Here is a 26,236-nt window from a genome sequence, read left to right as displayed (position 1 = left end):
TGTTTACAGTTACCAAACCAAGTGTTTCCATTTATCTATATTTAAAAATTCAATTCCTAAACTCAAAGGGCAGGATTTTCCCGAGGTTGGGCAGGCACGGCAGGCGGGCCTGGGAGCGGCCGCAAAACGGACCGCTGCCTGTGACCAGGCCCCGACCGTGAGTTCACACTGGCTGGGCAATTAACGGCCAGTCAGCATGAAATGCGCGCTGAGAACCTCAGCGCTGCTGGGGTGGGGGCGGGAGGGGCTAAAGTCTGCGCATGCGCGGGGAGCGAGCACTGAAAGCTCCCTGAAGGCACAGAGCTGCCTTGGGGACCTGAAGAATTTTACAAACAAAAATAAAGATTTAAAAAATAAGGGAAACATGTCCCCACATGTGACTCAATCACATGAACAGGGACATCTTAAAAATGATGTTTAAAAATCATTTTTAAATTACTGTTGAAAACTTCAACCCGCCTGGCCTAGTCGCCCACCCGCCAGTCACAAGGTTGTACAGCCAGCGGAAAATACAAATTAATTACTTGCTTAAGGGCCTTATTAGGCCACTTAATTAGCACGCCCGCCAATCGAAATATCATGCGAGTGTGCGATGACATCGGGACGCTCACCCGACGTCTTCGCGCACTATTTTACACCTGATCAGGTCAGGCGCACGCCCACCCACGGGACATAAAATTCTGCCCAAAGTTATTTTCCAAAACATATAAAATTAGATATTTGCAACGCATCAAAATGTCTGGAAATCATGAGTCAAGAGATCAGGTGCCCTGGAAAGGGTTTACAAGAATTAAGGTTGATTTTAGGATACATTTATTCTACAAACTTAACAACTGTGCAAAATAGTTCCAGATTACCGCCAATGCTGAACTTGTCACCGCCCATGAGCTAAGGTTGCCACTGTCTGAAAAGTCTCTGTTCATCACTTAAGTACAATTCTCAATTTACAATAATAAATTAAGATTGCCTCCCCAACAGCCACCTCCACCACAGGATCACAGGGAAATTAAAATGGGACAGGCCTTCTCTCTGCTGGCTGCTGCCCTTGAAGACATTCTCTGCTTCCCCAGGTCTCCTCCCAGCCTCAATACTGGGTTTCCATCTGCCCTCCTTTTTTTCCTTTTTCTGCTTATCTCTCCTCCTGGTCCCAGAGGATGTTGAACTTGTCGGACTTGCGGACTCGCGGACTCATTGTCCAGCATAACTGCTCCTCCAATCACAGGTTTCCTCCCTCCTGCCCTTGCTATTTGTCAAGCCATAGATAAGTTCTCTGGAGGAGCAGCAAGAGCAGGAGGGAGGGAACCTTCAATTAGAGGAGTTAGAGCAGCCAGCCTGGGAAGAACAGAACCTGTGATTGGAGGAGCAGCTAGTCACAAATTCTGTCTTTCCTATGCTCACTTCTCCTCCAATCAATCTCTGCATTATTTTCCAGCTCTCATTGAGAATCCTGCATCTGAAATTGTTCAGCCATAATGTAAGCTAATATGAACTTGAATTTTTTGAATTTTTCACCCCCATCTTTGATTTTTCACAGACTATTTGTAAGGTTTCAAGGGCGAATTCGCCTGCCGTCTCCATGCATTTTGAACTCTGTATCAGAAACTCCCAAGGATGGTATATTATAGGTTAGATACAGAGTAAAGCTCCCTCTACACTGTCGCAATCGAACACTCCCATGGCAGGAACAGCATGGGTTAGATACAAAATAAAGCTCCACTGTCCCACCAAACACTCCGGCACATTTCTTGTTGACATTTGCTTGCTGCTTGTATTTGGTAAAGCTGCTCTCTGTTTACAACCAGACTCTGGTGCACTTCATACTGGCGAAGCGCCTGAACAGCCGCAATTGGAAAGAAAAGGTGCTGGCATGCAAGGTCCTCTCCTGCCTGCGCGGATCACTTAACAAGGTAGGTCTGTGTTCAGTTTGTAAAGTTAATTGCATATTCTAGCTCCCTATTGGGGCAGGATTTGAATACTTTCTGTTTGTATCGTCCCAATAAGATCTTAAAGATGATCAGAGCCTTGAACAGGCATGAGACCAGCCTGCAATGACTGCAGTACCTAAAGATCAGTCTGCCATTTTGAAGAAAAGTCCCCACAATGTAAATGTTTTTGTACATCCTTTATTATCATTCAGGCATCAATCCCAGAATGAGAACCTGTCAAGCAGCCTGGTAATCCATGAGTGACTCAAATTTAAAACATGATCCATCTCAGGGCATCTCTCTCTCCTCAGAACAGCAGCGTGTTTTATTGGGTTTTATCATCCCTTATAAATCTTGAAATATCTCAACGTTCATAGCTCTAACCGCACCATCAGCAACTTATGGCCGAGACACCACGACTGTCTGTTTATTCCCAATTAAGTTGTAAACCTGAATCCCATAAATCTGTCAAGCTGCTAACAGCAGAGATGGGTTTGTCCAGACTCAATTCAGTTCTCATTGCAGCATGAGAGTGGGTCTCTTGCAGAACGGGATCATATCATCGTTCACACAGCTCAGCTGGGCAAGGCTAAGGCATACTTACACCTACTGTTGAGGAGCAGCGAGGAAAACAGTCCCTGTTGTGAGAGAGGGGAGAGAAGGGAAAGGATGGGAGCGGCCTTCGACCACTTGAGCTCTAATGATATTTAATTGATTGAAGAGGGAGTCTCACTCCTTCAAAACTCTGCCATGGGAAACAAACTTCAGATTGACACTTTTCTCCCATTGCCTGTCTTATTGTTGGCAGGATGAGTGACCTGGAGGGGTGGACAGGACAATGCCCTGAGCCCCATTCTGTTCCCCTAGAAGAATATGTGAAAGGTGAGACGTTAAAGGTTTAGGGCAGGAAGAAACTTATGTAGAGCATAAACATCGTCATAGACCTATGGACCAAATGGCCTGTCTCAATGCTGTACATTCTATGTAACCTTATCCATTTAATTTATATTCCCTGCACCACCTCCCTTTCCCCCCCACACCATTTATTCCCCATCACTTTATATTCCCTTTTCAGTTTATATTCCCCTAACCTAATTATACTGCATAAATGAGATTTGTCCCTTGCCTGGCCACCTTCCCATCCATCCAGGTGTGTATTTGGGTTTCTGGTTCCTAGTATTTGAAAACCACTTTCAGTTTATTTTTATATATTCTCGTGATCTTTGGAGGCATTAGCTCCAGTAGAATAAAATGCTTTTATCACCTTTTTGATGCCTCAGGATCTGACACACAAGATCGTATACCTGATGTGGAATGACTGGAACAGCAATGTCCGCCAGGCAGCAACACACTCACTAGGAGCCTTAGGACTGGGGAAGGAAGCTCATGATGAACTCAGGTAAGACAGATAATGGGGGAGCACGTAGCAGTGAAGTGTTCCTCAGCCTTTTGAATGGATAGAGAGCCTGTGTGTATACCCTGTCCAAAATGCTGTGACCTGCATCTCTCCCGTTGTAGCTCCACCCCTGAATGAGTCTCGAATCTCTTTTAGTGCCTGGTTCTTTCGAACTATCTGTCACAAGCTCGGGTCTGCAATCTGTTTGGGTTGGTGGCACCAGTTGCTCCCATAAGTGAGCCCACATGTTTTTTTTTTGAAAAATATACTTTATTCATAAAATATCCGGAAGAACATTCCAAAACATTTCAAAATCACCATCACAAAAGTACAATCAGATTCAACTTTTACACATGGATCACAAGGTGTATCAATACAATCAATGAATATTACAATAATTTCAATATGGTCAATGCAGACAATCAGACAATGGTATTGGAGTTATCAACATACATCATGTTGCAGTCTGAGGTGCTTCAATACAATTATAATATATTTAGTATTCAATGCATACATTCATTTTGAGCTGTACAGCCCGAGGGGCTCTCAACAGTTCCCAGTCCCTCGGTGCACTATGGCAGAAAGGTCTTAGACAGCGACCTTTCCCCATTGCGCCTTTGCGGCGGCTGCCCCAAGCTTTAGTGCGTCCCTCAGCACGTAGTCCTGGACCTTGGAATGTGCCAGTCTGCAACCCTCAGTTGGGGACAACTCTTTGCGCTGGAAGACCAACAAGTTTCGGGCAGACCAAAGAGCGTCTTTCACCGAGTTGATCATCCTCCAGCTGCAGCTGATGTTTGTCTCGGTGTGTGTCCCTGGGAACAGCCCGTAGAGCACAGAGTCCTGTGTCACAGAACTGCTCGGGATGAACCTCGACAGCAACCACTGCATCTCTCTCCAGACTTTCTTTGCAAAGGCACAATCCACAAGGAGGTGAACAACGGTCTCATCCCCTCCACAGCCACCTCGAGGGCAACGTGCAGAGGGGGTGAGACTCCTGGGTGTTGGAAGGATCTGACGGGGAAGGTCTTTCTCACCACCACCAAGCTACATCTTGGTGCTTGTTGGAAAGTTCTGGCGATGAGGCATTCTGCCAAATTACTTTGACAGTCTGCTCGGGGAACGATCCCACAGGATCCACCCTCTCCTTTTCCTGCAGGGCCTCTAAGACGTTATGTGCCGACCACTGCCTGATAGACTTGTGGTCAAAGGTGTTTCTCTGCATAAATTTTTCCACGAGGGACAGGTGATACGGCACGGTCCAACTACTTGGAGCGTTGCGCGGCAGCGTGGCCAGACCCATCTTTCGCAACACCGGGGACAGGTAGAACCTCAGCACATAGTGATACTTGTTGTTTGCGTACCAAGGGTCTACGCACAGCTTGATGCAGCCGCACACAAAGGTGGCCATCAGTATGAGGGCGATGTTGGGCACATTTTTTCCCCCCTTATCTAGAGGCTTGTACATCACGTCCCTGCGGACACGATCCATTTTCGACCTCCAGATAAAGCGAAAGATGGCTCGGGTGATCGCCATCGCGCAGGAGTCTGGAATGGGCCAGACCTGCGTCATGTACAGCAACATCGAGAGTGCCTCACACCTGATGACCAGGTTCTTACCCACAATGGAGAGGGGGCGTCGCTCCCACATGCCCAGTTTTTTTTGCACCATGGACAGTCACTCCTTACAGTTTCTAACACATGCCCCGGTCCCTCCGAACCATATCCTCAGCACCTTCAGGCCGTCAGCCCTGACGGTGAAGGGGACAAAGGATCGGTCAGCCCAATTCCCAAAGAACATGGCCTCGCTCTTCCCACGATTTACCTTGGCTCCCGAGGCCAGTTCGAACTGGTCGTAGATGTGGATCAGTTTGCGCACCGACAGCGGATCCGAGCAGAAGATGGCGACATCATCCATGTACAGGGAGGCTTTGACCTGAGTGCCTCCATTGCCTGGGATCGTCACTCCTCTTATACCCAGATCCTTCCTGATGGACTCAGCAAAGGGTTCTATGCAACACACAACAGGACAGGGGAGAGAGGGCAGCCCTGCCTGACTCCAGATTTAATAGGAATGCTATCTGATTCCCACCCATTGATTGAGACTGAGCTACTGATGTCAGTGTAGAGCAGTTGGATCCAATTGCGAATTCCCTCCCCAAACCCCAAGTGAGCCCACATTTTTTTCTTTTTTTGTGTAAAAATATACTTTATTCATAAAATATCTTCAATCACATTCAAAACCATTTCAAAAACAACATTACAAGGGTACAATCCAGGTTAAACTTTTACAAAATGTATCACCAGGTGCATCAGTACAAACAATATTACAATCATTTACAGCCTTTCATTTTGATCTGTACAGCCCGAGGGGCTCTAAACAGTTCCCAGTCTCTCGGTGCGCTGTGGTAGAAAGTCCACATTTTTTTTTTTTTTGTAAAAATATACTTTATTCATAAAAAATCTTCAATCACATTCAAAACCATTTCAAAAACAACATTACAAGGGTACAATCCAGGTTAAACTTTTACAAAATGTATCACCAGGTGCATCAGTACAAACAATATTACAATCATTTACAGCCTTTCATTTTGATCTGTACAGCCCGAGGGGCTCTAAACAGTTCCCAGTCTCTCGGTGCGCTGTGGTAGAAAGGTCTTAGACAGCGACCCTTCCCCATTGCGCCTTTGCGGCAGCTGCCCCAAGCTTTAGTGCGTCCCTCAGCACGTAGTCCTGGACTTTGGATTGTGCCAGTCCGCAACAATCGGTCGGGGACAACTCTTTGTGCTGGAAGACCAACAAGTTTCGGGCAGACCAAAGCGCGTCTTTCACCGAGTTGATGATCCTCCAGCTGCAGTCGATGTTTGTCTCGGTGTGTGTCCCTGGGAACAGCCCGTAGAGCACAGAGTCCTGTGTCACAGAACTGCTCGGGATGAACCTCGACAGCAACCACTGCATCTCTCTCCAGACTTTCTTTGCAAAGGCACAATCCACAAGGAGGTGAACAACGGTCTCTTCCCCACCACAGCCACCTCGAGGGCATCGTGCGGAGGGGGTGAGACTCCTGGCGTGTAGGAAGGATCTGACGGGGAGGGCCTTTCTCACCACCAGCCAAGCTACGTCTTGGTGCTTGTTGGAAAGTTCTGGCGATGAGGCATTCTGCCAAATGACTTTGACAGTCTGCTCGGGGAACCATCCCACAGGGTCCACCCTCTCCTTATCCCTCAGGGCCTCTAGGACGTTACGTGCTGACCACTGCCTGATGGACTTGTGGTCAAAGGTGTTTTTCTGCATAAATTTTTCCACCAGGGACAGGTGGTACGGCACGGTCCAACTACTTGGAGCGTTCCGCGGCAGCGTGGCCAGACCCATCCTTCGCAACACCGGGGACAGGTAGAACCTCAGCACGTAGTGACACTTGGTGTTTGCGTACTGAGGGTCTACGCACCGCTTGATGCAGCCACACACAAAGGTGGCCATCAGTATGAGGGCGATGTTGGGCACGTTTTTTCCCCCTTTATCTAGAGGCTTGTACATCGCGTCCCTGCAGACACGATCCATTTTCGACCTCCAGATAAAGCGGAAGATGGCTCGAGTGATCGCCATCGCGCAGGAGTGTGGAATGGGCCAGACCTGCGCCACGTACAGCAACAGCGAGAGTACCTCACACCTGATGACCAGGTTCTTACCCGCAATGGAGAGGGAGCGTCGCTCCCACATGCCCAGTTTCCTTTTCACCATAGCCACTCGCTCCTTCCAGTTTCTAACGCATGCCCCGGTCCCTCCGAACCATATCCCCAGCACCTTCAGGCCGTCAGCCCTGACAGTGAAGGGGACAAAGGATCGGTCAGCCCAGTTCCCAAAGAACATGGCCTCGCTCTTCCCACGATTTACCTTGGCTCCCGAGGCCAGTTCGAACTGGTCGCAGACGTGCATCAGTCTGCGCACCGACAGCGGATCCGAGAAGAAGACGGCGACGTCGTCCATGTACAGGGAGGCTTTTACCTGAGTGCCTCCACTGCCTGGGATCGTCACTCCTCTTATGCCCGGATCCTTCCTGATGGACTCGGCAAAGGGTTCTATGCAGCACACGAAAAGGACAGGCGAGAGAGGACAGCCCTGCCTGACTCCAGATTTAATCGGAAAGCTATCTGTTTCCCACCCATTGATTGAGACTGCGCTACTGATGTTAGTGTAGAGCAGTTGGATCCAATTTCGAATTCCCTCCCCAAACCCCATTTTGGAGAGCACATCCCCCATGTAGGTGTGCGATATTCTGTCAAAGGCCTTCTCCTGATCCAAGCTGATGAGGCAGGTATCCACACCCCTGTCCTGTACATAGGCAATCGTATCCCTGAGCAGCGCCAGGCTGTCAGAGATCTTCCTGCCTGGCACAGAGCAGGTCTGGTCAGGGTGAATCACCAATTCCAGAGCGGATTTGACCCGGTTGGCGATGACCTTGGACAGAATCTTATAGTCCACATTCAACAGTGAAATGGGTCGCCAATTTCTAATTTCCTCCCTTTCCCCCTTGTGCTTGTAGATGAGGGTGATGATGCCTTTCCTCATGGATTCTGACATGCTGCCGGCCAGGAGCATACTCTCGTACACTTCTAGCAGGTCTGGGCCGATCAAGTCCCACAGAGCCGAATACAACTCCGCCGGCAGGCCGTCGCTTCCGGGGGTTTTACTCTTCTCGAAGGACTCGAGGGCCTTAGTCAGTTCGTCAGGAGTTAGCGGTTTGTCTAGGCTCTCCCGCGTACTGTGGTCTAAGACCTCCGTGATAGAGGACAGGAAGGACTGGGAGGCCGTGCTGTCCGTGGGCTTCACGTCATACAGACCGGCATAAAAGGATTTGCTGATCCTCAGAATGTCGGACCGTGATGACTTTACTGAGCCGTCTTCTTCCTTCAGGCTGCTGATCACAGAGCGCTCTCTGTGTACCTTTTGGAAGAAGAAACGTGAGCACGTCTCATCCTGCTCCACGGAGCGGACTCTGGAACGGAAGATGATCTTGGAGGCCTCCGAGGCAAAGTGCGAGGCTTGCTGGCCCTTCACCTCTTGGAGCTCCTCCTTGACATCGACCCCCATCGACTGCAGCCGGAGCAGATTCTGCATCTTTTCCTGGAGTCGGGACATTTCCCTCTGTTCCTTTCTAGCTTTCTGGGTGCCTTTGCGGATGAAAAACCTCTTGATGCTTCCCTTGATCACTTCCCACCAGTGTGTCAGGGACTCAAAGAGGGGTTTCACGGTTCTCCAACCTTTGTAATCCCTCTTGAGCTCCTCAATGTTCTCTGGGGTCAGCAGTTGCACATTTAGCTTCCATGCCCCCCTGCCCACCCTCAGGTCTTCCTCCAAGTGGCAGTCCGCCAGTAGGAGGCAGTGGTCAGAGAAGAACACCGGCTTGACCTCGGTGGATCTGACTGTGAATGCACGGGACACAAACAGGAAGTCTATCCTGGAACGAATGGACCCGTCTGGCCGCGACCAGGTGTATCTACGCTGCGCTCCGTCTGCAGGGTTGCTGAAGACGTCGTGCAGCTTGGCATCCTTAACTGTTTCCATCAGGGATCTGGACGTAGCGTCCAATCTGCTTCCGGCCCTGCCGGATCGTCCAGCCGCATCGATGATGCAGTTGAAGTCCCCGCCCAGAATGACCGGCCTGGAGGTCGCCAGCAGCAGTGGGAGCTGCTGAAAAACCTCCAGCCGCTCAGCCCCTTGTGCCGGGCCGTACACGTTAATTAACCGGAGTGGAGCGTTCTTGTACATTACGTCTGCTACCAGGAGTCGCCCGCCCACCACCTCCTTGACCTCGGAGACGGTGAAGTTGCCTCCCCGCAGCAGAATACCCAGGCCGGAGGAACGAGAGTCGTTTCCGCCCGACCAGATCGATGGCCCGTGGGACCACCATCGTGACCATTGCCTGTAGGAGCTGAGGTGCGGTATCGCACACTCCTGCAGAAACAACAGGTCAGCTTTGACCTTGGCTAGGTAGTCCAAGGTCGCAACACATCGCGTAGTAGATTTAATGCTACGCACATTTATGGATACAATCTTTAAACCCATATTAAAGCATTTATTCTCCTACCAAACCCACTGTCTCTGAGAGTCCCAGACCTTTAGTCTGCTCCTTCATACCCGTAGTGAGCTCAAATTCCTTCACTTTGGATGGGCTGAGGTAGATCTCCTTGGCCGTGTTCTGCTCCAGTGGCATCTGGAGGTTCACGTAGTGAGCGGATTTTGAGATGACCTTTGCTGGAGAAGCTTCTCCAAAACTCACCCCCTCTGGGGGGTTGCTGTTCCCGGCTTCCTGGAGCTGGGGTGCGATGATTGCCTCACTGCTCCCAGATTCCAGGGGCTGTGGTGCACTGGCCTCCTCAGGTTGCAGGCAAAGTTGGGGTGCGCTGGTCTCCTTGTTGTCTCCAATTTTCTGGAGCTCGGGTGTCTCGTCCTCCAACGCCCTGGAGCTTTGCCGCCTCTTCTGTCGGTGCCGCTCTGGCACTTCATCATCCGAAGAGCTGCTGCCCTTGTCATCCGTGTCGGATGGGAGACGCCTCTTGCCGCTTCTCTGGGAAACGCCTTTGCTTCTTCTTCGCTCCCTCTTACTTTTCTTGTTCTTCACCGTCCGCCACTCCCCCTGCTGCTTTTCCACTGCTGCCTCCTCCTCCATTGATTCGCTGTCCTGAGGACTGGAAGGTTCAGGGGGTAGTGCTGTTGATTGGCTCTCTGTTGCCTCAATCTCTTTCTCCACCTTGTCTCTCTCTGTGTCCTCCTTTGTCCCGTTGGGCTCCCTGGGGGCCTTGGTGGTTGGAGTGACACGAAACCTTTCTTCTGCTTCCCCCTGGTCGGCTTTGGCTGCCTGTGCGTAAGTACGGCAGCGTTTGGGGCAGGTCCTGTAGAGGTGACTTGCCTCGCCACACAGGTTGCAGCACTTGGCCTGTTTGCAGTCTTTTGTCTGGTGCCCTTCCTGTTTGCAGATCTTGCAGAGGGAGGCGCTGCAGTTGGCCGCCACATGACCAGCCTTGCCGCATGAGCGACAATGCTTGGGTTGCCCAGCGTAGACCAGGTAGCCACGGTTTCCCCCGATAGCGAAACTGGAAGGAGGGTGGAAAATGGCTCCCTTACCATCGGTCTTTAGCGTGACCTTAAACAGGCGTTTGCCTGTCCAGATCCCCAAGTCGTCTCGAATCTCGGTGCCGCTCCCCACCTTATCGAAGTACCTGGTGAGGAAGGTGACCACGTCGGCGACAGGGACGAAGGGGTTGTACACATGCACCATCACCTCACGTTCCCGTTGCAACGGCAGAGAGAAGTGCGGCTCCGCCGTCAGGATCTTCATCTCCGGCAGGTCTCTCTTCTCCTCGAACACCCTCAGGAGCCGGACGCAGTCTGCCACTCGCTTGAACGTCACGTCGAAATAACCACCTTTGCGGGAGTCGTGCAGGGTGAAGATCTCCGTAGCTTGGAAGCCGCACGCCTTCAACAGGATCCTCCTGGTGAAGAAGCCCCGATCCATAGGTGATCCTCCTTCGTCGCTGTGGTTCACCGTGACTCGGACGGTGATAGGTAACCCACGGTATGGATTCGGATTGCGATTGGTTATCGCCCTTCCATCCCGACCTTGCCTTGGCAGGACCATGGTGTCGCCCCTGCAACACTACACTTGATCTTAGCCAAAAGGCCGAGAGAAAGTCCACATTTTTTTTTTTATTGTAAAAATATACTTTATTCATAAAATATCTTCAATCACATTTAAAACCATTTCAAAAACAACATTACAAGGGTACAATCCAGGTTAAACTTTTACAAAATGTATCACCAGGTGCATCAGTACAAACAATATTACAATCATTTACAGCCTTTCATTTTGATCTGTACAGCCCGAGGGGCTCTAAACAGTTTCCAGTCTCTCGGTGCGCTGTGGTAGAAAGGTCTTAGACAGCGACCCTTCCCCATTGCGCCTTTGCGGCAGCTGCCCCAAGCTTTAGTGCGTCCCTCAGCACGTAGTCCTGGACTTTGGATTGTGCCAGTCCGCAACAATCGGTCGGGGACAACTCTTTGTGCTGGAAGACCAACAAGTTCCGGGCAGACCAAAGCGCGTCTTTCACCGAGTTGATGATCCTCCAGCTGCAGTCGATGTTTGTCTCGGTGTGTGTCCCTGGGAACAGCCCGTAGAGCACAGAGTCCTGTGTCACAGAACTGCTCGGGATGAACCTCGACAGCAACCACTGCATCTCTCTCCAGACTTTCTTTGCAAAGGCACAATCCACAAGGAGGTGAACAACGGTCTCTTCCCCACCACAGCCACCTCGAGGGCAACGTGCAGAGGGGGTGAGACTCCTGGCGTGTAGGAAGGATCTGACGGGGAGGGCTTTTCTCACCACCAGCCAAGCTACGTCTTGGTGCTTGTTGGAAAGTTCTGGCGATGAGGCATTCTGCCAAATGACTTTGACAGTCTGCTCGGGGAACCATCCCACAGGGTCCACCCTCTCCTTTTCCCTCAGGGCCTCTAGGACGTTACGTGCTGACCACTGCCTGATGGACTTGTGGTCAAAGGTGTTTTTCTGCATAAATTTTTCCACCAGGGACAGGTGGTACGGCACGGTCCAACTACTTGGAGCGTTCCGCGGCAGCGTGGCCAGACCCATCCTTCGCAACACCGGGGACAGGTAGAACCTCAGCACGTAGTGACACTTGGTGTTTGCGTACTGAGGGTCTACGCACCGCTTGATGCAGCCGCACACAAAGGTGGCCATCAGTATGAGGGCGATGTTGGGCACGTTTTTTCCCCCTTTATCTAGAGGCTTGTACATCGCGTCCCTGCAGACACGATCCATTTTCGACCTCCAGATAAAGCGGAAGATGGCTCGAGTGATCGCCATCGCGCAGGAGTGTGGAATGGGCCAGACCTGCGCCACGTACAGCAACAGCGAGAGTACCTCACACCTGATGACCAGGTTCTTACCCGCAATGGAGAGGGAGCGTCGCTCCCACATGCCCAGTTTCCTTTTCACCATAGCCACTCGCTCCTTCCAGTTTCTAACGCATGCCCCGGTCCCTCCGAACCATATCCCCAGCACCTTCAGGCCGTCAGCCCTGACAGTGAAGGGGACAAAGGATCGGTCAGCCCACTTCCCAAAGAACATGGCCTCGCTCTTCCCACGATTTACCTTGGCTCCCGAGGCCAGTTCGAAATGGTCGCAGATGTGCATCAGTCTGCGCACCGACAGCGGATCCGAGCAGAAGACGGCGACGTCGTCCATGTACAGGGAGGCTTTTACCTGAGTGCCTCCACTGCCTGGGATCGTCACTCCTCTTATGCCCGGATCCTTCCTGATGGACTCTGCAAAGGGTTCTATGCAACACACGAAAAGGACAGGCGAGAGAGGACAGCCCTGCCTGACTCCAGATTTAATCGGAAAGCTATCTGTTTCCCACCCGTTGATTGAGACTGCGCTACTGATGTTAGTGTAGAGCAGTTGGATCCAATTTCGAATTCCCTCCCCAAAGCCCATTTTGGAGAGCACATCCCCCATGTAGGTGTGCGATATTCTGTCAAAGGCCTTCTCCTGATCCAAGCTGATGAGGCAGGTATCCACACCCCTGTCCTGTACATAGGCAATCGTATCCCTGAGCAGCGCCAGGCTGTCAGAGATCTTCCTGCCTGGCACAGAGCAGGTCTGGTCAGGGTGAATCACCAATTCCAGAGCGGATTTGACCCGATTGGCGATGACCTTGGACAGAATCTTATAGTCCATATTCAACAGTGAAATGGGTCGCCAATTTCTAATTTCCTCCCTTTCCCCCTTGTGCTTATAGATGAGGGTGATGATGCCTTTCCTCATGGATTCTGACATACTACCGGCCAGGAGCATACTCTCGTACACCCCTAGCAGGTCTGGGCTGATCAAGTCCCACAGAGCCGAATACAACTCCGCCGGCAAGCCGTCGCTTCCGGGAGTTTTACTCTTCTCGAAGGACTCGAGGGCCTTAGTCAGTTCGTCAGGAGTTAGCGGTTTGTCTAGGCTCTCCCGCGTACTGTGGTCTAAGACCTCCGTGATAGAGGACAGGAAGGACTGGGAGGCCGTGCTGTCCGTGGGCTTCACGTCATACAGTCCGGCATAAAAGGATTTGCTGATCCTCAGAATGTCGGACCGTGATGACTTTACTGAGCCGTCTTCTTCCTTCAGGCTGCTGATCACAGAGCGCTCTCTGTGTACCTTTTGGAAGAAGAAACGTGAGCACGTCTCATCCTGCTCCACGGAGCGGACTCTGGAACGGAAGATGATCTTGGAGGCCTCCGAGGCAAAGTGCGAGGCTTGCTGGCCCTTCACCTCTTGGAGCTCCTCCTTGACATCGACCCCCATCGACTGCAGCCGGAGCAGATTCTGCATCTTTTCCTGGAGTCGGGACATTTCCCTCTGTTCCTTTCTAGCTTTCTGGGTGCCTTTGCGGATGAAAAACCTCTTGATGCTTCCCTTGATCACTTCCCACCAGTGTGTCAGGGACTCAAAGAGGGGTTTCACGGTTCTCCAACCTTTGTAATCCCTCTTGAGCTCCTCAATGTTCTCTGGGGTCAGCAGTTGCACATTTAGCTTCCATGCCCCCCTGCCCACCCTCAGGTCTTCCTCCAAGTGGCAGTCCGCCAGTAGGAGGCAGTGGTCAGAGAAGAACACCGGCTTGACGTCGGTGGATCTGACTGTGAATGCACGGGACACAAACAGGAAGTCTATCCTGGAACGAATGGACCCGTCTGGCCGCGACCAGGTGTATCTACGCTGCGCTCCGTCTGCAGGGTTGCTGAAGACGTCGTGCAGCTTGGCATCCTTAACTGTTTCCATCAGGGATCTGGACGTAGCGTCCAATCTGCTTCCGGCCCTGCCGGATCGTCCAGCCGCATCGATGATGCAGTTGAAGTCCCCGCCCAGAATGACCGGCCTGGAGGTCGCCAGCAGCAGTGGGAGCTGCTGAAAAACCTCCAGCCGCTCAGCCCCTTGTGCCGGGCCGTACACGTTAATTAACCGGAGTGGAGCGTTCTTGTACATTACGTCTGCTACCAGGAGTCGCCCGCCCACCACCTCCTTGACCTCGGAGACGGTGAAGTTGCCTCCCCGCAGCAGAATACCCAGGCCGGAGGAACGAGAGTCGTTTCCGCCCGACCAGATCGATGGCCCGTGGGACCACCATCGTGACCATTGCCTGTAGGAGCTGAGGTGCGGTATCGCACACTCCTGCAGAAACAACAGGTCAGCTTTGACCTTGGCTAGGTAGTCCAAGGTCGCAACACATCGCGTAGTAGATTTAATGCTACGCACATTTATGGATACAATCTTTAAACCCATATTAAAGCATTTATTCTCCTACCAAACCCACTGTCTCTGAGAGTCCCAGACCTTTAGTCTGCTCCTTCATACCCGTAGTGAGCTCAAATTCCTTCACTTTGGATGGGCTGAGGTAGATCTCCTTGGCCGTGTTCTGCTCCAGTGGCATCTGGAGGTTCACGTAGTGAGCGGATTTTGAGATGACCTTTGCTGGAGAAGCTTCTCCAAAACTCACCCCCTCTGGGGTGTTGCTGTTCCCGGCTTCCTGGAGCTGGGGTGCGATGATTGCCTCACTGCTCCCAGATTCCAGGGGCTGTGGTGCACTGGCCTCCTCAGGTTGCAGGCAAAGTTGGGGTGCGCTGGTCTCCTTGTTGTCTCCAATTTTCTGGAGCTCGGGTGTCTCGTCCTCCAACGCCCTGGAGCTTTGTCGCCTCTTCTGTCGGTGCCGCTCTGGCACTTCATCATCCGAAGAGCTGCTGCCCTTGTCATCCGTGTCGGATGGGAGACGCCTCTTGCCGCTTCTCTGGGAAACGCCTTTGCTTCTTCTTCGCTCCCTCTTACTTTTCTTGTTCTTCACCGTCCGCCACTCCCCCTGCTGCTTTTCCACTGCTGCCTCCTCCTCCATTGATTCGCTGTCCTGAGGACTGGAAGGTTCAGGGGGTAGTGCTGTTGATTGGCTCTCTGTTGCCTCAATCTCTTTCTCCACCTTGTCTCTCTCTGTGTCCTCCTTTGTCCCGTTGAGCTCCCTGGGGGCCTTGGTGGTTGGAGTGACACGGAACATTTCTTCTGCTTCCCCCTGGTCGGCTTTGGCTGCCTGTGCGTAAGTACGGCAGCGTTTGGGGCAGGTCCTGTAGAGGTGACTTGCCTCGCCACACAGGTTGCAGCACTTGGCCTGTTTGCAGTCTTTTGTCTGGTGCCCTTCCTGTTTGCAGATCTTGCAGAGGGAGGCGCTGCAGTTGGCCGCCACATGACTAGCCTTGCCGCATGAGCGACAATGCTTGGGTTGCCCAGCGTAGACCAGGTAGCCACGGTTTCCCCCGATAGCGAAACTGGAAGGAGGGTGGAAAATGGCTCCCTTACCATCGGTCTTTAGCGTGACCTTAAACAGGCGTTTGCCTGTCCAGATCCCCAAGTCGTCTCGAATCTCAGTGCCGCTCCCCACCTTATCGAAGTACCTGGTGAGGAAGGTGACCACGTCGGCGACAGGGACGAAGGGGTTGTACACATGCACCATCACCTCACGTTCCCGTTGCAACGGCAGAGAGAAGTGCGGCTCCGCCGTCAGGATCTTCATCTCCGGCAGGTCTCTCTTCTCCTCGAACACCCTCAGGAGCCGGACGCAGTCTGCCACTCGCTTGAACGTCACGTCGAAATAACCACCTTTGCGGGAGTCGTGCAGGGTGAAGATCTCCGTAGCTTGGAAGCCGCACGCCTTCAACAGGATCCTCCTGGTGAAGAAGCCCCGATCCATAGGTGATCCTCCTTCGTCGCTGTGGTTCACCGTGACTCGGACGGTGATAGGTAATCCACGGTATGGATTCGGATTGCGATTGGTTATCGCCCTTCCATCCCGACCTTGCCTTTGCAGGACCATGGTGTCGCCCCTGCAACACTACACTTGATCTTAGCCAAAAGGCCGAGAAGCGATCAAGTCCACATTTTTTTTTTTTTTTTTTTTTTTTTTTTTTTTTTTTTTTTTTTTTTTTTGTAAAAATATACTTTATTCATAAAAATCTTCAATCACATTCAAAACCATTTCAAAAACAACATTACAAGGGTACAATCCAGGTTAAACTTTTACAAATTGTATCACCAGGTGCATCAGTACAAACAATATTACAGTCATTTACAGCCTTTCATTTTGATCTGTACAGCCCGAGGGGCTCTAAACAGTTCCCAGTCTCTCGGTGCGCTGTGGTAGAAAGGTCTTAGACAGCGACCCTTCCCCATTGCGCCTTTGCGGCAGCTGCCCCAAGCTTTAGTGCGTCCCTCAGCACGTAGTCCTGGACTTTGGATTGTGCCAGTCCGCAACAATCGGTCGGGGACAACTCTTTGTGCTGGAAGACCAACAAGTTTCGGGCAGACCAAAGCGCGTCTTTCACCGAGTTGATGATCCTCCAGCTGCAGTTGATGTTTGTCTCGGTGTGTGTCCCTGGGAACAGCCCGTAGAGCACAGAGTCCTGTGTCACAGAACTGCTCGGGATGAACCTCGACAGCAACCACTGCATCTCTCTCCAGACTTTCTTTGCAAAGGCACAATCCACAAGGAGGTGAACAACGGTCTCTTCCCCACCACAGCCACCTCGAGGGCATCGTGCAGAGGGGGTGAGACTCCTGGCGTGTAGGAAGGATCTGACGGGGAGGGCCTTTCTCACCACCAGCCAAGCTACGTCTTGGTGCTTGTTGGAAAGTTCTGGCGATGAGGCATTCTGCCAAATGACTTTGACAGTCTGCTCGGGGAACCATCCCACAGGGTCCACCCTCTCCTTATCCCTCAGGGCCTCTAGGACGTTACGTGCTGACCACTGCCTGATGGACTTGTGGTCAAAGGTGTTTTTCTGCATAAATTTTTCCACCAGGGACAGGTGGTACGGCACGGTCCAACTACTTGGAGCGTTCCGCGGCAGCGTGGCCAGACCCATCCTTCGCAACACCGGGGACAGGTAGAACCTCAGCACGTAGTGACACTTGGTGTTTGCGTACTGAGGGTCTACGCACCGCTTGATGCAGCCGCACACAAAGGTGGCCATCAGTATGAGGGCGATGTTGGGCACGTTTTTTCCCCCTTTATCTAGAGGCTTGTACATCGCGTCCCTGCAGACACGATCCATTTTCGACCTCCAGATAAAGCGGAAGATGGCTCGAGTGATCGCCATCGCGCAGGAGTGTGGAATGGGCCAGACCTGCGCCACGTACAGCAACAGCGAGAGTACCTCACACCTGATGACCAGGTTCTTACCCGCAATGGAGAGGGAGCGTCGCTCCCACATGCCCAGTTTCCTTTTCACCATAGCCACTCGCTCCTTCCAGTTTCTAACGCATGCCCCGGTCCCTCCGAACCATATCCCCAGCACCTTCAGGCCGTCAGCCCTGACAGTGAAGGGGACAAAGGATCGGTCAGCCCACTTCCCAAAGAACATGGCCTCGCTCTTCCCACGATTTACCTTGGCTCCCGAGGCCAGTTCGAACTGGTCGCAGACGTGCATCAGTCTGCGCACCGACAGCGGATCCGAGCAGAAGACGACGACGTCGTCCATGTACAGGGAGGCTTTTACCTGAGTGCCTCCACTGCCTGGGATCGTCACTCCTCTTATGCCCGGATCCTTCCTGATGGACTCGGCAAAGGGTTCTATGCAGCACACAAAAAGGACAGGCGAGAGAGGGCAGCCCTGCCTGACTCCAGATTTAATCGGAAAGCTATCTGTTTCCCACCCATTGATTGAGACTGCGCTACTGATGTTAGTGTAGAGCAGTTGGATCCAATTTCGAATTCCCTCCCCAAAGCCCATTTTGGAGAGCACATCCCCCATGTAGGTGTGCGATATTCTGTCAAAGGCCTTCTCCTGATCCAAGCTGATGAGGCAGGTATCCACACCCCTGTCCTGTACATAGGCAATCGTATCCCTGAGCAGCGCCAGGCTGTCAGAGATCTTCCTGCCTGGCACAGAGCAGGTCTGGTCAGGGTGAATCACCAATTCCAGAGCGGATTTGACCCGGTTGGCGATGACCTTGGACAGAATCTTATAGTCCATATTCAACAGTGAAATGGGTCGCCAATTTCTAATTTCCTCCCTTTCCCCCTTGTGCTTGTAGATGAGGGTGATGATGCCTTTCCTCATGGATTCTGACATGCTGCCGGCCAGGAGCATACTCTCGTACACTTCTAGCAGGTCTGGGCCGATCAAGTCCCACAGAGCCGAATACAACTCCGCCGGCAGGCCGTCGCTTCCGGGGGTTTTACTCTTCTCGAAGGACTCGAGGGCCTTAGTCAGTTCGTCAGGAGTTAGCGGTTTGTCTAGGCTCTCCCGCGTACTGTGGTCTAGGACCTCCGTGATAGAGGACAGGAAGGACTGGGAGGCCGTGCTGTCCGTGGGCTTCACGTCATACAGTCCGGCATAAAAGGATTTGCTGATCCTCAGAATGTCGGACCGTGATGACTTTACTGAGCCGTCTTCTTCCTTCAGGCTGCTGATCACAGAGCGCTCTCTGTGTACCTTTTGGAAGAAGAAACGTGAGCACGTCTCATCCTGCTCCACGGAGCGGACTCTGGAACGGAAGATGATCTTGGAGGCCTCCGAGGCAAAGTGCGAGGCTTGCTGGCCCTTCACCTCTTGGAGCTCCTCCTTGACATCGACCCCCATCGACTGCAGCCGGAGCAGATTCTGCATCTTTTCCTGGAGTCGGGACATTTCCCTCTGTTCCTTTCTAGCTTTCTGGGTGCCTTTGAGGATGAAAAACCTCTTGATGCTTCCCTTGATCACTTCCCACCAGTGTGTCAGGGACTCAAAGAGGGGTTTCACGGTTCTCCAACCTTTGTACTCCCTCTTGAGCTCCTCAATGTTCTCTGGGGTCAGCAGTTGCACATTTAGCTTCCATGCCCCCCTGCCCACCCTCAGGTCTTCCTCCAAGTGGCAGTCCGCCAGTAGGAGGCAGTGGTCAGAGAAGAACACCGGCTTGACGTCGGTGGATCTGACTGTGAATGCACGGGACACAAACAGGAAGTCTATCCTGGAACGAATGGACCCGTCTGGCCGCGACCAGGTGTATCTACGCTGCGCTCCGTCTGCAGGGTTGCTGAAGACGTCGTGCAGTTTGGCATCCTTAACTGTTTCCATCAGGGATCTGGACGTAGCGTCCAATCTGCTTCCGGCCCTGCCGGATCGTCCAGCCGCATCGATGATGCAGTTGAAGTCCCCGCCCAGAATGACCGGCCTGGAGGTCGCCAGCAGCAGTGGGAGCTGCTGAAAAACCTCCAGCCGCTCAGCCCCTTGTGCCGGGCCGTACACGTTAATTAACCGGAGTGGAGCGTTCTTGTACATTACGTCTGCTACCAGGAGTCGCCCGCCCACCACCTCCTTGACCTCGGAGACGGTGAAGTTGCCTCCCCGCAGCAGAATACCCAGGCCGGAGGAACGAGAGTCGTTTCCGCCCGACCAGATCGATGGCCCGTGGGACCACCATCGTGACCATTGCCTGTAGGAGCTGAGGTGCGGTATCGCACACTCCTGCAGAAACAACAGGTCAGCTTTGACCTTGGCTAGGTAGTCCAAGGTCGCAACACATCGCGTAGTAGATTTAATGCTACGCACATTTATGGATACAATCTTTAAACCCATATTAAAGCATTTATTCTCCTACCAAACCCACTGTCTCTGAGAGTCCCAGACCTTTAGTCTGCTCCTTCATACCCGTAGTGAGCTCAAATTCCTTCACTTTGGATGGGCTGAGGTAGATCTCCTTGGCCGTGTTCTGCTCCAGTGGCATCTGGAGGTTCACGTAGTGAGCGGATTTTGAGATGACCTTTGCTGGAGAAGCTTCTCCAAAACTCACCCCCTCTGGGGGGTTGCTGTTCCCGGCTTCCTGGAGCTGGGGTGCGATGATTGCCTCACTGCTCCCAGATTCCAGGGGCTGTGGTGCACTGGCCTCCTCAGGTTGCAGGCAAAGTTGGGGTGCGTTGGTCTCCTTGTTGTCTCCAATTTTCTGGAGCTCGGGTGTCTCGTCCTCCAACGCCCTGGAGCTTTGCCGCCTCTTCTGTCGGTGCCGCTCTGGCACTTCCTCATCCGAAGAGCTGCTGCCCTTGTCATCCGTGTCGGATGGGAGACGCCTCTTGCCGCTTCTCTGGGAAACGCCTTTGCTTCTTCTTCGCTCCCTCTTACTTTTCTTGTTCTTCACCGTCCGCCACTCCCCCTGCTGCTTTTCCACTGCTGCCTCCTCCTCCATTGATTCGCTGTCCTGAGGACTGGAAGGTTCAGGGGGTGGTGCTGTTGATTGGCTCTCTGTTGCCTCAATCTCTTTCTCCACCTTGTCTCTCTCTGTGTCCTCCTTTGTCCCGTTGAGCTCCCTGGGGGCCTTGGTGGTTGGAGTGACACGGAACATTTCTTCTGCTTCCCCGTGGTCGGCTTTGGCTGCCTGTGCGTAAGTACGGCAGCGTTTGGGGCAGGTCCTGTAGAGGTGACTTGCCTCGCCACACAGGTTGCAGCACTTGGCCTGTTTGCAGTCTTTTGTCTGGTGCCCTTCCTGTTTGCAGATCTTGCAGAGGGAGGCGCTGCAGTTGGCCGCCACATGACCAGCCTTGCCGCATGAGCGACAATGCTTGGGTTGCCCAGCGTAGACCAGGTAGCCACGGTTTCCCCCGATAGCGAAACTGGAAGGAGGGTGGAAAATGGCTCCCTTACCATCGGTCTTTAGCGTGACCTTAAACAGGCGTTTGCCTGTCCAGATCCCCAAGTCGTCTCGAATCTCAGTGCCGCTCCCCACCTTATCGAAGTACCTGGTGAGGAAGGTGACCACGTCGGCGACAGGGACGAAGGGGTTGTACACATGCACCATCACCTCACGTTCCCGTTGCAACGGCAGAGAAAAGTGCGGCTCCGCCGTCAGGATCTTCATCTCCGGCAGGTCTCTCTTCTCCTCGAACACCCTCAGGAGCCGGACGCAGTCTGCCACTCGCTTGAACGTGACGTCAAAATAACCACCTTTGCGGGAGTCGTGCAGGGTGAAGATCTCCGTAGCTTGGAAGCCGCACGCCTTCAACAGGATCCTCCTGGTGAAGAAGCCCCGATCCATAGGTGATCCTCCTTCGTCGCTGTGGTTCACCGTGACTCAGACGGTGATAGGTAATCCACGGTATGGATTCGGATTGCGATTGGTTATCGCCCTTCCATCCCGACCTTGCCTTTGCAGGACCATGGTGTCGCCCCTGCAACACTACACTTGATCTTAGCCAAAAGGCCGAGAAGCGATCAAGTCCACATTGCACACAATTTGGAGTGACTTGTTATCAATATATATGATAGTGTAACCCAGGAAATGGAACAGTACCATTCCTTTGATACACAAATTGGATGGTGTGACTTGGATTCTTCTTTGAATTGCCGCTGGTTAAAGATTTGGGGCAGTAAACACAGTAAGACTTGTTTTTAAAACTGCACCAGAAGTCTGGCCACCAGTTCCCTTTAAAGCTAGCCAGATATCCTCTCTGCGATATTTAAATGAGATCAGTGGGATATTGCTAGCCCCTCCCACCCATTCCTCTATTGCTACCCCAAAAAACCAAACCAACTAATTCTCACTGCCATATTAGTTATGGGAGGAGCTGCTGCAAGCTATTCCTGAGGCAGATGCCACACTGAGAAGGTCTGGTTATGTGCTGTTGCTTGAATTTATATAACGACTTTCAAGATCCCAGGAAGTCAAGAAGCGCTTCTGCTATAGGGTTGATCTTCCAGGAGACTTTTCTTAGTGGACACATTTAACTTTATTTACAAGACAGCAGCAGCAACTACAGGTATGCATCAAACTCTATAACTAAAGAAGCACTTACTCCTGGAGGTTCCCCGCACTGCTAACCCATTGGTTTACACAGAACATGTGATCTTACAGCACAGTATTATTATTAAAGCTACAGTTCTACATTTATCAGAACTATAATTACCACATTCCCCCCCCCTTTAACTTTTCTGTACATTTTGTATTTACAAGGATATTTATCTCATGACATTACAATATTTACACAGGTCATGAAATTACAAGTTCAGCCTTTCAGGTGCTTTCCTGATCCATGCGGAACGTTGTAGCTCCACGACTTCATATTCTTTTGCAGGAACCATGTTCTCTGGAACTGAATTAACATCAGGTAACTCATTAGGCACATGCAATTCAGTGTCTTCCATTTCGACATAGACATTGGGCATGTGTGTCCTTGGTTGCTTGGTCCTTTCAACAGGAATCACTGGTTCAGCAATGGTTACAATAGAACATTATTTTGTTTGTTCCCTTTTTCTTAAATGATTCATATGCTTACGGGTGATCCGGCCCTCCACTTCCAAGTGGTACAACAATGGGCCGGTCACAGAGCTTACTTTACCAGGTAACCACTTCAGTCCTCCACCAAAATTCTTTATACATACTGCTTCTCCAACGGTAAATTGTCGCTCACCACTATTCAAATCATGAGTTGCTTTTTGGTTCCCTTAAGTTTTCTCAACGTTTCCCCTCCAAATTGGGAAGTATCAGGCTTAGTCTTGTTCGAAGACAGTGCCTCATCAGTAATTCTGCATCAGATTTCTACATGTCTTCTTCTTTCTGCCACAGAGTTTAGTCTTGGCTTTCTTTTGGACTTCACTGTCGGCCAGACTTCTCTTAGATGCAATCTCAACTTGTCTTAGTTCAGTAGTTGAGCTACCCATGAATTTATTATCAACTCGCATCTTGGAAAGTTCTACAACTTTTGCTTTCAAAGCCTCTTTAGCTTCATTCAGACGACTCTTCAGCTCTTCTGTCTGCTTGTATCTGTTGGCTTCCTCCTGGAACCTTGAACATTGCTGCATCTTCTCTGCCTTCAGTTTGTTCAGAGTGACTTTAAATTCTTCCTATTTCTCTTTGTAATTTTTCAGAGGTACAAACTTTGACCGGAGGGATCCTTGTAGTGTGTGAAGGTCTTTCAACAGGTTTTCCTTTTCTTTGTGAAGCTCACTCGCTTCGTCTTGAATTCTGTAATTCAGCAGAGTCACCTCAGGTTTCTTCTGCTATTCTTCCATGTTGTTGGGTGGAGTTTTCCCAGATTTGCATGAAGTGCGGTAGCAGGCAGTTAAAGTGGCCTTGGTGGTGGGTTTTCACGCCTTATTGTCCCAAACCTGCCTCATTATTTATGCATTCCCGGGAAGCACGTTGTTTCCATGGCGGGTGGGCTCTCATTCGCCCTCCTGCCATCACCCCGCCGTTGCATCACACTGGCTGTCATGTTTAAAGGCAGCCGCCAGGACACCGCTCATTGCTACCAGCTCACCACCGCTGCCCGGGAGGCATGGCCAGCAAAGGAAAAAAGACCGCAGCCCCCCGGTTTAATGACGGATCCCTCGGGTGACTGCTGGATGCTTTGGAGGCCTAGCAAGATGTCCTGTACCCTTGCTCCGGCCGCAGGATGGACAGTAACGTGACCAATCTGGCTTGGGAGGTGGTGGCAGTGGTGGTCAGCGCCAATACCCTTCAGATGGGGACAGCCACCCAGTGCCACAAGAGGATGAATGATCTCTGTTCCACCAGGGTAAGTCACTCTTTTCATCACTCTCAACTGACACAATCACAAACCCAGCACACATCCACAGGGCCCTCACTCGCTGCCAGTTCAAGGGACAACACCATTCACTCTCTCTCACACACCTTCATTGTCCTCAGTTTGTCCATGGGACCACTCACCACCCACACAGGCCAGGCACATCTGTCATCTGGCCCGGCAGGCGTCCTGTTTACATTTTCTACATCTCTATCCATGCAGGACAAGTTGGCACACGACAAGAGAGAGAGGTCGCAGACTGGTGGCGGAATGCCTGAAATCAAGGTCAAAACGGACTTTGAAAACAGAGCCATTGAGCTGGCCGACCATGATCTGGATGGGTCCTGTGCTGACGCTGAGGTCGGCACTGCTCCACCGTGAGGATCCAGCAGTGCAACATCCATCAGGCAGCCATGCCATGTGAGCGATGTGTCCTCTTTCACAGGCCACTGCCATGCTCTAATTATCTCCCCTTGCTTTCGCAGGTACATCTGCCCAACAGCCGACCGAGTCACTGACCCAGGGCCTTCAATCAAGCCCGGAAGAAATCTCTGAAGGGGAATGTGAAGGCACCCTCCTCGAAGTTCTGTCACAGCGCTCACCCACACCCTCCACCAGCGCAGAGACACACACATCGGTGGGAACCTAGCTCTAGAATAGGCATGGGATCACATACTGGTGGCGCAGTGGACAGTCTGATCCACAGCAGGCAGTGGCAGGGACTTCCCAGGTCCCTGGCATTCAGAGGGCTGCTGGAGGCCAGGAACCTGTTGAGTCCAACTCAGCTGACGAGCCTCTGGACTCGGTCATGTCACTGTTGCTGGAGCTGCAAAGGCAAGCTAGGGAACATCAGGAAGGGATGTCCGCTGCACTCCTCAGATTGTAAGCCACAATGGAGGAGTCCGTCCATCTTCAGGCTGAGGTGATAGTGCTAGCTTTGCAATGGACCGCAGTCAACGCTGATAGGATGGCGGCCACCATGGAGATCTTGGTCCAGGACGTTGCTTCTGCACTGCTGCGCGGGATTAACTCTATCACTGATGCCATAGTTGGCCTCCAACAGTGTGTACATGAGAGGGGTGCCGGGCAACTTGATCTCACTCCAGCTACCCCTTCCCCTCATGGAGTCAGCCAGGGGCCCTCAGGCACCCATAGGGAGGAGGATCAGCATGTCCACACAGACAGGGTGTCACAGTCAGCAGGCTGCCTCCACCTCCACTGTGGATGTCCGGGGAGCACCAAGACGTAGGGGCAGGGTTAGGGCAGTTAAGGAAAAGTAGTTGCACAGCCTGGGCATGGGTCACTTGTACATGCTGTTCACTATTGCCAATAAACTCCTAAGAATATCTCCCTGCCTGTGGCTCCTTGTTCTGATGAGCAGTGCTCTTGTCACTCGGATGTGAAACCTTTCTGCACAAGATAAAAGGTAGGTGTCTCAGTCCAAGGCCTCTTCCCCTTCAGACCACAGAGATGGTCCAACCTCGCACTCCCTGGAAACATTACTGATGCCTGCTCCTCGGCGGTGCTGGTCATTGCCGCTAGAATGTAGTGGGCAGATGCGACAGAGTTCTTGCATTCTCTCAGGACACTTAAGGTGGGGCTGGCCCCCATCGCACCAACATCTGAGACCATTGATACTGTGCACCAGCTCCTGAAGGGCTCAGGTGATGAAGGCTGACACAGCATCGGATGCGTCTAAAGTTTCATGGTTGAGTCTCTAAGAGATGGCCTTGATCATGGAGCGCAAGCGAGCTACCCTCGGCGAGACAGGAGTCAGCCATTCATGGAAGATCCATGGAGTGTCCTCACTGCATGTTGTCATCATCCTCCTGCGATCGAGCGACTATTAGGGCCTCCACTGCATCTCCATGACAGAAGCATTCTCACAGAGGCTTTTGCCGCTGCCATAAGCCAGACTGGAGTCAAACGTTCACAACTGTGATGTGAGGATCTATGGGGACGCCTCACTGCATGTCATCATCATCCTCCACAAATCTGGCAATTATGAGGGGGCTCCCAAGCACACCTGCCTCATCTAGCCAGTGCGAGAGCCTCATCCTCATCATCACCGATGACCTCCTCACCCTCACCCTTGCTGCCATCCTCATCTGAGGAGACGTCCAGCTCCTCCATCTCCTCCTCAGCCAGCTTGTCTCCCCATTGGAATGCCAGGCTGTAAAGGGCGCAGCAGACGACAGTGATGTGTGACACTCTCTGTGGACTATATTGCACGGCACTGCAAGATCAGTCTAGGCACCGGAACTGCATCTTCAGCATCCCGATGGTTTGCTCCATCAAGTTGTGAGCTGCAGCAAGAGCTTTA

At 52.0% G+C, this 26,236-nt stretch overlaps 1 protein-coding gene across 1 annotated transcript in view; it reads left to right on the top strand.

The window, feature by feature from the left end:
- Positions 1-26,236, top strand: part of heatr4 (HEAT repeat containing 4) — a 92,399-nt gene that overhangs the window by 38,460 nt on the left and 27,703 nt on the right. Inside the window, exons 6-7 of the mRNA XM_078563346.1 lie at positions 1,803-1,907; positions 3,206-3,324. Coding sequence (XP_078419472.1) covers positions 1,803-1,907; positions 3,206-3,324 — 224 coding nt within the window. The remainder of the gene's footprint in view (positions 1-1,802; positions 1,908-3,205; positions 3,325-26,236) is intronic.

The sequence above is a fragment of the Cetorhinus maximus genome, chromosome 18, assembly GCF_964194155.1.
Source record: "Cetorhinus maximus chromosome 18, sCetMax3.hap1.1, whole genome shotgun sequence".
Lineage (NCBI taxonomy): Eukaryota > Metazoa > Chordata > Chondrichthyes > Lamniformes > Cetorhinidae > Cetorhinus > Cetorhinus maximus.
Note: the sequence above shows the minus strand (reverse complement) of the source record. Positions and strands in the feature narration are given on the sequence as shown.